This window comes from Colletotrichum gloeosporioides (genome assembly GCF_011800055.1).
Source record: "Colletotrichum gloeosporioides strain Lc1 chromosome Unknown consensus_100, whole genome shotgun sequence".
NCBI classification, from domain to species: domain Eukaryota; kingdom Fungi; phylum Ascomycota; class Sordariomycetes; order Glomerellales; family Glomerellaceae; genus Colletotrichum; species Colletotrichum gloeosporioides.
The window spans coordinates 1-12855 of record NW_025544745.1 but is presented as its reverse complement, the minus strand read 5'-3'; the positions used below and the strand labels follow the sequence as shown (position 1 = coordinate 12855).

The window sequence follows — 12855 nt, the reverse complement described above, 5'->3', positions numbered from 1 at the left end:
AGCCAGCAACGTTGTTTCTGGCAATTCCAAGCTTCAATTCAACGAAGCTGAATACTTTGGTGTATAGCGTATTCTAGAGACAATCCGTATTAAATAGTGACCTTAGACCGACATTTCGGCCCGGAAGTTGTGGGGTGTGAAAACCATCCATGGATGCTGCACACCGTACCAAAGAAACTTATTTCCGTTTACGACGACCTCGGACTCAGTGCTATTTCGCGGCTGGTTTGATAGGATAATGTAGGCAACTTGAAGTTAAAAATAGACTGAGAACAATTGAATTGGCGAACATGGAGTCGGAACTGACCAATTGTGATGGTGATGATTCAACGACGATCCACCGTTCGGGGGCTAAATCGCCCCCGCGCCGAAGGCCCCATGTCAACTAATTCCGCTGTTAAGGAGGTCCCTGGCGTTTGCTGTGCATGAGCTCCTAAGCCAAGTAAGCCACTAACTCCCACTGTGACGGACATCGGCAATGCAAAGCGGGCCGGCCCTCATCGTAAACTGGTGCATTTCCTTCCCCACGACTGGACTTAATCTGGTTAAATCCTCCGTTCTCTTCTTTGTCATCGGTCATCGTGTCGGAATGGCGTCACCCTTGGACAAAACAACATCGGTTTTCCCCTGCCCGATATGTGGCATGGAATTCCAGCGCCAAGACCATCTAAAAAGGCACGTTTTCCTCCATGAGGATTACAAGCCTTTCACTTGTTCCAAATGCAGGCGTCATTTCACTAGAAGGTGTGTTTGACTTCGTGGGACAAGAGGTATTCCCATATATCTAAAGCAAGTACTGAAGGCGAGAACCCTGACAGAGACACCCTTGAGCGACACGAATTGGTACACAAACCCTCAATTAACCAACAGTCGAAGGTGGCCGACAAGAGCAGGGGAGCCAAAGCTTGCGTCCCTTGTCGCACCTCCAAACAGAGATGCGATGGCGACGGACACATACCTTGTACTAGATGTGCTCAAAAGGAAAGACCATGTCAATATTTACCTCGTCGCGCCCGACAGGTAAGGCCTTATAGAATTCTCCATCCCCCAAAAGCGATCTTTTAGCATTGATCACTGATGGCCCCTTCTCAGTCTTCGCGGTTGAAGTCTCACGTTGGACGAGACTTCAGATCAACGAGCGCGAGACCCGCCACCGAGTCGGAGAGGGCATCGGTAGGAGCTTTATCCTCACATTCAATAGGCTCACTGGAAACCCCCATCCTGTCCGAGTTTGACACAATGAATACAGTTGGTGAGGCAGATGCGGCACTCGCGACCTTTGACGCCTCTCCCACTGCATGGGATGAGATACTCGCCACCACTTGGGACGAAGCACAATTGCATGTTAACAATCCTGCACTGCAAATGCCGAACCTCGCAAGTCCTTTGGTCTTTTCAAATCTTCCGTGTGGAAATTGGCCAGCGCTGGGAACCTCCGGTGAACCCTTCACTATCGACCCCCTGTCCACTACTCTCTTACTTCAATCTCCAACCGAGTACCGGTCCGACCAAACGCTCCGTCCAGCATCTCCAAGCTTGGACGCCGATTTGGAGAACTTAGGTCACGTACCTGAGCTCACCTCAAAGACATTTGAGGGCCTGAGTACATGGGCCTGCATGATCAGTCGTGCTCCAAGGCCCGCCGACTCATTCTCAAGCCCACCTCTCAGCACCTTGAACGCTTTCATACAGCTCTATTTCGAAGAGTTTCATGAAATCTTACCTATCATCCATCGACCGACGTTCGATCCCAACTTTGCCCCGTATTTGTTGGTATTAGCCGTTGGTAATGTTGGGCGTCGCTTCTCAAAGCTGGCTGGAGAAACATGCTCTGGGACCGAACTTGACCACTTTGTCTACCACGCTGCACAATACCACGTATGTAATTTCTCCTTTAGTATCAGGTTGTTTCTAGCGACTGACGCAGAATATAGGTCGGCAATCTGCCACCAAACGACACCATTCCGGCTTGGCTAGCTCAAACAGTGCTTCTCAGCCAGGTTTCCATGGCCTTCTCCAACGACAAACAAAATGTGGAAAGGAGTAAGGTGACAAGAGGCATCCTGGCCGTTACTTTGGGGAAACTTGAGCCTCTCTTGGAGGCAGCCGCCATGACCGTTTACAAAGACACGGAGCGGTCAAACGTTCAAACGCAGTGGGAAGACTGGATTGAGTGGGAAGTATTGCGACGTACGGCATTTGGTCTATGGGTGAGATACTACCACGCTCCACACTTGTTACTAGTTACGCCTAACGTTATCGTAGCTTCTGGATAGTCAGTGCTGCCTGCTCTTCGATCTCACGCCAGTCGTGCCCACAGAGGCTCTCGCCATGCAAATGCCACTTCCTTGTCATGAACGACTTTGGGATAAGTCATCTGCTTCGGCATGGAAAAGGGCACGCGAAGGTATGCTTGAAATTGCCTGTTGATGACGTTCTGATTGTTCCGATTGTTAACGTTTTAGAAAACAACGATCTGTCTACATTGCGGGAAGAAATGCAGTCACTATACAAACAGAACCCATTGTCAGAAAACGTAGGGGGCTTTGCACTCCTACTCCTGCTCTTCTGCTTTTTCCGAGACCACCTCTTCTTGAAACAGGTCGAAAACCAAGGTCTCTCAGCGGTGAATAACGACGCGGAACGAATCACTTCAGGTATGAGTCGATGGTCAGAGACCTGGCGGCTCTTGGACCCGACCAAGCGATCGAATTCCACGCGTATCAGAACCGTCGCAATCCAGTACTATCATATCATTGGGCTTATTGTAGATTTACCCCTGAAGGATCTGTATGCGTTTGCAGGCTGGAGAGTCACGCGATTCAAGCAGCGGGAGACTAGACAAAGATTGATGGCATGGGTTTCAGAGCACGGAGATAGGGCGAGGTCTGCGGCACTTCATGCTGGAAGGATATTTCGCCAGTGTCGAAGCCGCTCCTCCTGCGGCTACCAGGAACCTTGCGCAATGCTCATCGCAAGCCTTACTCTCTGGATGTACAACAGCTCGTTGACGACCCGGTTGGTGGCATGCCGGGAGAGCTATCGTGAGCAAAACCAATCCCCCATACTCCGACTCGACGAAGACAGCGACCGTGAAGAGGCATGGGATTGGATACAGACGGGGAAAAAAGCGCGTCCATTCGTTGCTGGCATTGGTGATATCCACATGCCCGGAGGTCACTCCAAGGCCGTGAATCAAGCCATCAACATTCTGTCGTCACTGAAGGAATGGCAAATTGGGCAGTTGTTCTCTGTCACTTTGAAAGACTTGATTGTGTTATTTGATAGAGACACTATGAGCTAGTGCAAGAAGCAGACGTCCTGCCAATTTGAACACTATCATGCGCTGACCTGGCAGCTTTGAAGCTTTCGCCTTACCTGGCGCCATTCTTCTGGACTCAGGCTCGTGGTGACACCTGAAGAGGAAGACCTCCCTCCAACTCTACAGTGAAGTTGTCGACTCGTCTGGGAGGCAAGAATCCAGAAGGAAAGGTGATCTTGTACTTTCGAAGGATGGAAGCGAGAATAAGCGTCAACTCAACGGGCACCAGGCTAGGGGTTGGTGCTGTCATCAGCAAATGAAGTGTCAATGAGCGGAAATTGATTTGAGCTTACTTTTGGCCAATGCACATTCTTGCACCCTTGCTGAAAGCAACCTGATACTGATCCAGGCCCTTTGCTCCGGGGCCCAACCAGCGATCGGGGTTGAAGCATCGAGCATCGGGGCCCCAAAGATCAACACTTGAATGCATAGTATGCGCTGACATGGACACGATGGTCTGTCACAGACTCACAGTCAGTAGACTTTTACACCAAGCCAAGCCAGCATGACTGTAGGGTTCCACGTACGCCAGGAGGAACAATCTTTCCGTCTACAACGAGAGGTTCCGACAAGTTATGAGGTACGATGCGCGGAAGCCTAGAAGGCACTGCTGAAGCAAGACGAATGCCTTCTTTAACGCAAGCGGTCTATCAGTGCTATCAGTCAGTCTCCAAGTAAAACCCAATGGCACGGTCTGAGTCACTCACCAAATACTCGATCTTTTCCAAAGTCTGGAGCGGGGGCAAATCATTCTTGTCGGGAATAGCAGCGTCAAGTTCTTCGACCAGTGTCTTCTCTATGGCGGGATTACGAAGAATCTCGAAAAGAGCGGTGGTCACGGACGTGGCGCTCGTGTCAGACCCGGCCACCAAAAGATCAAGAGATTCGCCCACCAATGCAACATCCGACAGCGATGTCAGATTTTCGAGAACGATGGGATGATTGACAGCCGCTTTTGAGCCATCAGACTTGCGCCAGCGGTCCACACACTGCTCCGCGTACTAAACTCCGACCATTTGTTCAACTACCGGCTTGAGGAAGTCTTTTGACAAGGGGCTACTTACATCAGTCAACTGAAAGAGACTGCCCAGTTCAGGAGAGATGACTTTCAATAATCCCACTGGAATCGCGTTGCTGACTATGCGCAACAAGGGATACTGCTGCAAGGTCTTCACAGCCTGGGCACCAACGCTGAAAGCTGTGAGGAATTGTGATCGGAAACTGTTGGGCTGCTCTTCCAGCATACCGCGACTATCGGCGAAACAAAACTCCATAATGATGTTGGTAGTCAAAAGTCTGCTGGGATGTCAATCCAAGGACCAAACAGGATGGATCAGGGGTCAAAGGAATAACCGTTTCATGGAGAGACGTACCGAAACGCATCATAGAAGTCAATGTTCTGCTTCTCACGAAGTCTTTCAATCTTGATCTCCCAAAGTGCCAATCGCTCACGAATAAGACCCTCCAGCTTGAGGACACCTGCACGCGAGAACATGGGGTTCAACATACGTCGCCGTTCCTTGTGTTTAGCCTCGTCCATCTCAGTGAACACCGTGGGAGAAGGCGCATTGAATGCCAAGTAGAAAGGCTCATTCTTGGGGAAAGGGTTAGATTGTCTGTAGATAACCTTGTAAAGGTTCGTATCGGTAATGTGAAGCTCATTTGGCGCGATTCTGATGGCTTTGGCGTCTACCCTGTCAGCTGTACCATTCAACTGGTGTCACACGGATCAGAAGGGCAGTCTCACCATATCTATGATGAATTTGCTCATAAATATCTTCAGGGTACTCCTTCTGGGTTTGTTGATACAGCCAAGTGTGCGATTTGGCCGCTTCTCTCGGTCCAGGGAAGTTGCTCAGAGGATGCAGGTAAACGCGGTAAAGCCCTCGAAGGTAGGTAAAAAGAACGAAGACGAGCACAGCAGCGGACACGCTGAAGGTGATTCGATTTGAGAGAACCGAATCGTTAAAATGCGGCTGCCATGTGGTAAAATTATCGAAAGACATGGCTGTTCTAGGCGTTGAAACTTGATGATGAATAGATTGCTTAGGATGAAGTATATGAAGCTTCTTCTTCTAAGGGTTTTATACACAGGAAAGGTGCCCTCTTCTAGGCGGGATTCATTCCCTCAGTATGGCCCATGACACAACGGGCCAGTGACTGAGGAGCCGACGAGACGAGTCGCCGACACTAAATTGAGGAGCCGACTGCGCTGATGCCGTTGTGGAGACAATTCGGCTCCTCGATTTGTGGGGCGACAAGCCGACCGGGCGGCAGGCCCCGATACTGCCGCCAGTTGGAGGCTGGCCTCCCCTAGCATTATTGATGCCATTTGAGTTGAAGTTTGAGAATGTCTTACGCCTGGAGCGAAGTGCTGGAAGCGTCGCTAGGTTCGATCCATGTCGTCGCATCCAGAACTAATGGCCTTTACGCCGTTTTAAAACTAGACCTTGAGGCGCTCTGCAAAACGGGGAGCAAAGGAAACACAAGATGATTCTTGCTGAAAGGATATCAGTATCACCAACCATTCTTTTTGTTGCCATGCCATTGTGCATTGATCAACATTTGCTGTCTTGCGGATGTGCGCTCCATCAATCGGACATGGGGTTCACAGAGCGGAAATGTTGCGCATCCCGCCGGCGTTGAGTGGATTGCTGTAATTAATAGATCGCCTTACCCGTAACTTTCAATATTGCGCAAATTCTCCGAGCCGCAAAAGTTTCAAGGGGTTCATGAGATGAACAATGCTGGATCGCAACGCAGCCGCATCCGGTGGGATAGAGCTTGGGCGCAGAGGAATTTCTGCCGCAGTGCCCACATGGTCAAACTCTACTGACGACATGTCGAGGTTATCTCTCTGCACACACAAAATCAATGGGTTGCTGCAGATCAACTTCACGGTTCACGAAATGAAAGTTCTCAGAGTTTAGGCTAAAATCATTGCTTCATTTTCCCTCTAAATCTATGTACTGTAAATCACCGTCTCCGTCCAACTCGTTCACGACATCTATGCCTCAACACCGAGGGTGATGTAGGCGAGCATGCCCTTAGTGACGTCCTCGCCGTCAAGAGGCTCAACAATCATGTTCGGGTTCCAGCCGCCAACGACCTCAGCAGCGAAGATGGAATCGATGTCGTTGGTGGTGCGGTTGATCTCAGTGTGGCTGACGTAGGGCTCCAGAGCCATGATCTGGGCGCTGAGCTCCTCGTCGAAGAAAATTTGACCGGTGTTGGCAATGTTGGAGCCGACAATGGTGCCGTTGCTGCGGACGGACCAGTCGGTGTGGACCTGGGCGTGGATGTGGATGGTACGCTCGACGTAGAAGCCGGGGAAGACGGTCTTCATCTCCATGATGCCGTTGCTATCGGTGGGCCACATGCCGCGGAGCCAGGTGGTGTCGTCGGTGTGCAGGTCCAGATCGGGGCCGATGGTCATGTTCAGCTGCTCGAGGAGCTCCTCGAAGGGAGTGTTTGGGTCGCGTCCGGTGAAAGAGCTGTAAGAGCCAGTCTGTAGCAATACTCGTTAGTCTACTTATCTAATGTCTTGAGTATCTATTAGGGGTTCACTTACAGCATTGCAATGCCACAAATCGACCAAGACGTCCTCCATGGCCTCACAGGTGTTGACGTTGAGAACGCCGATATCCAGGTAGAGAGGAACACCGGCCTGGTCCTCGCTCATGTCCTGACGCAGAGTCTGCGATTGGGGCCAGACGTAAGGTCCCTTGGTAACCTCGGGAGTCAGGACGCAGGTGTCATTCTGCAGAGTGTTGTAGTGGGGGCCCTCGGTGTGGATGGTGACGTTCGAGTCGCGGACGGCGAGGTGGCGGCTAGCAAGCGAGCGCTTCTCGGCGTGACGCCTCTTGCGGACCTCGCTGAACTGGCCGGCCTGGACGGCGCAACGCTTGGAAAGGTTTCCGCGGCGGACCATCTCAGTGTGGCTCAGGCCGTGCTCATGGCCGGGGTGCGCGACAGCCACACCCGTAAGGAGCGCAGTAGCGAATGCGAGGAGTTGGAACTGCATTGTAAAGAATGTTACCGGGGGCTAAAGAATGTGTAAAGACGGACGAATGAGAGTGTCTGGAAATTCAGCTACAGTTTTCAGCTGATGTTCTGTTCGCTGATCAAACGGCGAAGACGATCACTCTTTATAAGTCTGTTGACTGTTCCGCATATGTTTTTCACCTTCCGCAAATAGATCAAAAGCCTTTCGTTGCATCGCCCCAAAGGCACCCCTGAGCAGTCCCCAGAGATGTTCATCTCATCGCGACTTTGCTTTTGTCATCCCCCTTCTCATCAGCGCTCAGATTCTCAAACCGCCAACCATTTCGCGAGCCAGATGTTCCACGATCTCCACTGACGTCGGGTGAACGAAAAATGTCGCTCCCACATCCCGAACAACCACGACCAGATCAATTGCCTTGCCCGGTCCTCAAAGAAACAGGCAGCCAATCAAAACGGATGTATTACCGTTGGGCGCCGGGGTTCGGGGCTCCAAGACCGCATCCGGGCTCCACCCGTGCGGGCCGCCAAGAATCCTGGCCGCGTAAGTTCAGGGGCGCTCCCGCTTCGCCGCTACGTCAAGGCGAGTCAAATGCTATCCCGTCGGCCTCGCATATCCCATGGGGGCCTCGCGGCAGGAGGCGCGGTAGTGCCGACTACGTGTTGATCTTGGTGTTGTCATGGAGGTGGATAGACGATTTCTTCCCAAGGCCAGATGCCATTGTCAGATCCGCATCTGTTACCACCCTGGTCCGGAATGCGGGCGCGAACAAGCTTGCCCGTCAACCAAATTTGTAGACATCCAAGACGATCATCAGGCTGGGCGTAACGTCTACACCGATTCTGGAAGGTATGGAAGACAAGGAGCGGAATGTTCCCCCCTGACTGTGGGATTTGTCTATGATTGAGGCTGACGCGGGCACACCGAGAGAACCAGTTCGGGTGTACGTCGTCTTTATGCGTACTAGGTAGCGGTATTCTGCCAGAACCGACGGATAGAATGTGGGCAATTTGTAATCTAGAGCCTTTACGCCAAGGTCTATTGAGAATATTTCTGTTTGACATAAGGTAAACCGAGGATCCCCGTCGACGACACCCAGCATACACTAGCCGAAGATTCGTTTGTTCCACTTCTTCTTAGCTCTTCTCAACCCTACCTCTAGACCAAGTCGCATTCGAATCCAAACCCAGCGACTCCAAATGGCCAACCGTTGTCGATTAATATTTTGTAATGGAATTTTCGCCCCTTGCCATTGGTGAGACCTCCACCTCGGGTCCGTCGTAGTCTCTCCTTCGCCAAGATCTTTATAAGAGATGAGGTCAATTTTTCCACCGCCATCGCGAAGACAGTAGGTATAGCTTGTGTGGCAAAAGTCGCAGGTCTCAATCCTTCCAAAAACTTTTGTCTGGCGCTTTGACAGACGAATCTTGGCCTGGAAGTTGTCTGACTCGTGGGTTTCGATCGTACCTGGGTTGAAGATGAAGGGGTATTTCCGCTGCCAAGTCATGTGCGCACAACAGTGTGACCGGTCTGCACTGTTGCTCAGAATATCCAGGTAAAGCGACTTGTCAATATTAATCGATGACACCCCGGAAAATACACATATGTAGGTTTGCAGCTTTATCTTGGCACAGAGGATCATTCGACCTCTCGATACCAGAAATTCTGTACCGTGGTGGACATGAGGGCGACTGTAGCCGTTCTTGTCAAGCTTGCCATACCAGCGTTGATTCATCGGCAGCAGATCTTTGGGACGGCACAAGCCCCCCAATCGAAACCGTGTCATGGCAACCCTGATCGTTTCGTAGTCGAGACCCCTTGGAAGCCATGGCGATGGGTCCCAGTTTGGCCGCGATCTCTGGTATTTCCGGACACAGGGACGAGAATCGCCAAAGATCCGCTTGTACTCTTCGTCCCTCGCAATAGTCCAAGAAAACTCTGGCGGATGTAATGCCACACATCGCGGGCAGAAAAAGAGTGAGAGGTCGCGGAGGTCTCGTTCTAGTAGAAGGAGGAGCTCGCGCCGACAGTCGGAACGCTTTCGCAGTGTCAAGCTCTGTGAGCCGAGGCTCAACAGTATAGGTTTGCAAGTGAGGGCCAATGCCGCTCGCTCAAACGAGGCTAAGTAGTCAACTACGCAAAGGTGCAGGTCCGTAGGCAGAAGCTGGAGATTTATGATGTTTGGAGGCTTTGTGGGGGCTTGGAATGAATCAATCATCTGAAGGGATTTCGGCCGAAAACAACGTGAGAATTGAGACTTACTTTCCATGGCTATGCGCGATCAGCGAGATTGTAGGTGTTGTTGTCTTATTCTGATCTCAGTGGATGGTTGCTGATGGGGAGAGAGAAATCGACAATTGTTTTATTCGATGGATTGCTTGACCTCGGCAATAGTGTTGCGATGTTTTGCAAGAATTTTCTGGCCGTCATAGAAGCAAAGTTTTAGACCAACAAGATATTTGAGAACCCTGCCGGCGTACCTCACCCGGACCACACTCTTCCGACGTTGGTTGTCGTTACTATGGCCAATCGGTGTACCGACCTTTCTCCCGTCTCTTGACTACTGACGATAATTAGAATTCTACAACGCTTCGACGATAACGCCCCATGTGACCGATTGTTCTTTGGTATGTTTTTACGTAACCTGGAGCCTATATCAATGTTGTTTAATACGTACACCAACCTTGAACACCCTTGGTCTTTGAATGCGTTTTGCTGTCCGGGCAATACACTTAGCTAGCCAGGCAGAGTATAAGTAATACTAAGTGTCAATACTATAATGAGACTGCCTTGTTTTCAAACGTCTTCAGGGCTATATTTCCTGTACACTCAACTAATGTCACAGACGATAGTAACGATAACGACAATTGAAATAACGACGACGACGACGACAGTAGTAATCACAACGAATCTGGTAATGATAACGACGGTAATAGATGAGTAATTACTAAGGGAATAGTAAAATAGAGTAAAGTGCATAACTATAGGAAAAATAGGCCGTCTCGTTCTAATCATCCTGCCTAGTACCTTTTATCTCGACTGTCGTCTTCCTTTATCACTCCTATCGTCGTCGTTCCCGGTGTCCTTTCAATTATCTCTACTGCCCTAACCTCAGTAAGGTAGTTCGGAAACTTTAACCTTGATGAAAAAGTTCTCTCTCGAATCAGATGGCAGCCTATGCGAACTTCGTGCCTTTTGCGTTGATAGTACCTCGATGCCACATGCAAGTCATGCTGCAACCAACTGCATACTCGCACAACGGTTACAAGCTAGGCCAATCTACGAGCACCATACACAGCCGACCCAAGTTACTCCATGGTTGTCAATACACAGGTAGCCGCTGCTGATGTAGAATTTAACATCAGGTGGTTAGTCAATACCGAGAGCTAAACCCTGTCTGCAGCTAGCTGTTATCAGCCACTTTCAAGCAATTGCTCCCGAATACAGTAGATCTGTTTGTTGACGTCGTCGAAACGTCGGTGTGAAGATTGCACCGGCTCTAAGGGGCGGGAACTTTGTCGAGACCGGCGGACCGCAGCAGTTCGGATGACGGCGGCCAAGTGGATCTTGCCGGCGGGAAAATCGGCGGGAGCACGCTGCACGATTGTCGAACCGAGATCGATACATGTGTGTACCTGTGAGAACCAGCTGACTGACTCGTCGCCGAGGCTTTGGATGGCGCAGCGTGCCCCCCTTCAGCGCCCGAATTGCTGGGCGTTGGGGCCAAAACAGGATGACAATGCAAAGAAGTCTAGATTGGCATGTGCAGGCCGTTAAAATGCATCAGCTCGTGTTGGTTCTCGTTGGGGGCGGCCGCCCATGCTGTCGGTTGGTGGAGCCCAAAAGCGCTGTGATTGACGGACATACGGGCACTTCAGGCAGGACTTTGGGGGTTAGCGGATGATGACCAAATGTAGAATGATCAAGTTGGGGGCTGTCATTCTGGATGAGACCACAGGTAAACTGACCAGAGGGGGGGGGGGTAAGACCGCCTAACCCTACTTAAGGTAGAAGGTATACTACCTATACCTACCTAAAGTAATTAGAGGTACTAAGGTAGTAGTAGAATATTTAGTAGGGCGTAATTTTTTTAATTAACTAGATTTAAGTAAGTAATTAAAGTAAGTATATAGACTACTTACTTAAAAATAAATTTCTCTTCTAATTTTATTTCTCTTTATTTTTTTTTTTTTTCTTTAAATTATAATTAAAATTACTTTTTATAAGTAATTATAAATTAATTCTACTTTTCTTTTTTTTTTATATATTACTATATTAAGATATCTACTATAACTCTTAAATTAAAGAGAACTATAAGTATTTTAAAATTATTTCTAAATTAATTTAGAACTAATTTAAAATAAAATAAGTATTAAACTTATTTTAAAAGTTTAGTTAATAAGGATAGTTAGTAAGTTTTATTCCTTAATAAGCCCTAATAGTTTACTTATTTCCCCCCTTTTACTTATAATATTATAAGTACTTTTAAATTAATTTTATATTAGTTTAAAATTAATTTATATTTAATTTAAAATAATAAGATTATTATTATTTTAAGTAAAGTATATTACTATTTTTCTAAGTTTAATAACTTAATTAACTATACTAATATAAATCTTTCTATTTCTAAACTAATTTAAAATTAATTCTAATTTAATCTAAAAAATATAGTTTTTCTCTAAGTTTAATATATATAGTTATATTATTAAGTATAAAGAGGCTAATAACTTTAAGCCCTACTTTAAGGTTTATAAACTTAATACTACTAACCTTACTAAAATTAAAGCTACTACTAGTTTATAATTATTTCTAAAGTAATCCTAAATTAATTATTAATTAATCCTAAAACTTTCTATAATAAGATTAATACTCTAAAAGATAGCTTTTTTACTTAGTAGAATACTATAGTTACTATACTTTCTAAAAAGAGAAAGATTACTACTTACTTTATTTCTACCCTCTTATAGTTTCCTACTAAAAAGTATAGTAATAAGACTTTTATAAGTAATTCTAAACTACTTTAGTATTAATTCTAAATTAATTCTAACTTATTCTAAGTTAATATTTTTAGTATATTTACTACTTTTAGTAAGAGTACTAAGACTAAAAAGAATAATTACTATAATAGTTATAAAGGTACTAAAGAGAATAAGTATAAGTTCCTTAATCTTTTCTAAATTAATTTTAAACTAATTTAGAATTAATTAAACTTTCCTAAAGAGTATACTATTACTTACCTTTAGTAAGCTAAGTTTACTTATAATAAAGCTATTAAGGGTCTTAAAGAGAAGCCTAAAGAGCTTAAAAAACCTAAAGAGCTTAAAGAGAGTAATAAAACTAATAGTAAGGAGATTTAGGGTTAATTTAAGATTAGTTTAGAATTAATTTAGAAATAGTTATAACTTATAAATTTTTATAATTTAAAATACCTATAGTATTAGCCTTTATTAAAAGATTTAGTATAATATTTACTTTTAGATTACTTTATAACTACTTTAGAATTAATTCCTATATAATATATAGTTAATAT

At 47.0% G+C, this 12855-nt stretch overlaps 2 protein-coding genes across 2 annotated transcripts; both read right to left on the bottom strand.

The window, feature by feature from the left end:
- Nucleotides 1-3398: 3398 nt before the first annotated feature.
- On the bottom strand, nt 3399-5328 carry GCG54_00008123 (Cytochrome P450 monooxygenase sdnE; the record flags this gene model as incomplete). The annotated part of the gene is made up of 7 exons (XM_045408095.1): nt 3399-3552; nt 3616-3779; nt 3850-3969; nt 4030-4323; nt 4387-4618; nt 4696-5011; nt 5070-5328. 7 exons carry the CDS (start codon nt 5326-5328, stop codon nt 3399-3401), a joined length of 1539 nt encoding a protein of 512 aa, XP_045257400.1.
- Nucleotides 5329-6329: 1001 nt separating this feature from the next.
- On the bottom strand, nt 6330-7346 carry GCG54_00008122 (uncharacterized protein; the record flags this gene model as incomplete). Its single annotated transcript, XM_045408094.1, has 2 exons — nt 6330-6830; nt 6894-7346. The coding sequence occupies 2 exons, from the start codon at nt 7344-7346 to the stop codon at nt 6330-6332; spliced, it is 954 nt and encodes a 317-aa protein (XP_045257399.1).
- Between the last annotated feature and the right edge of the window lie 5509 nt (nt 7347-12855).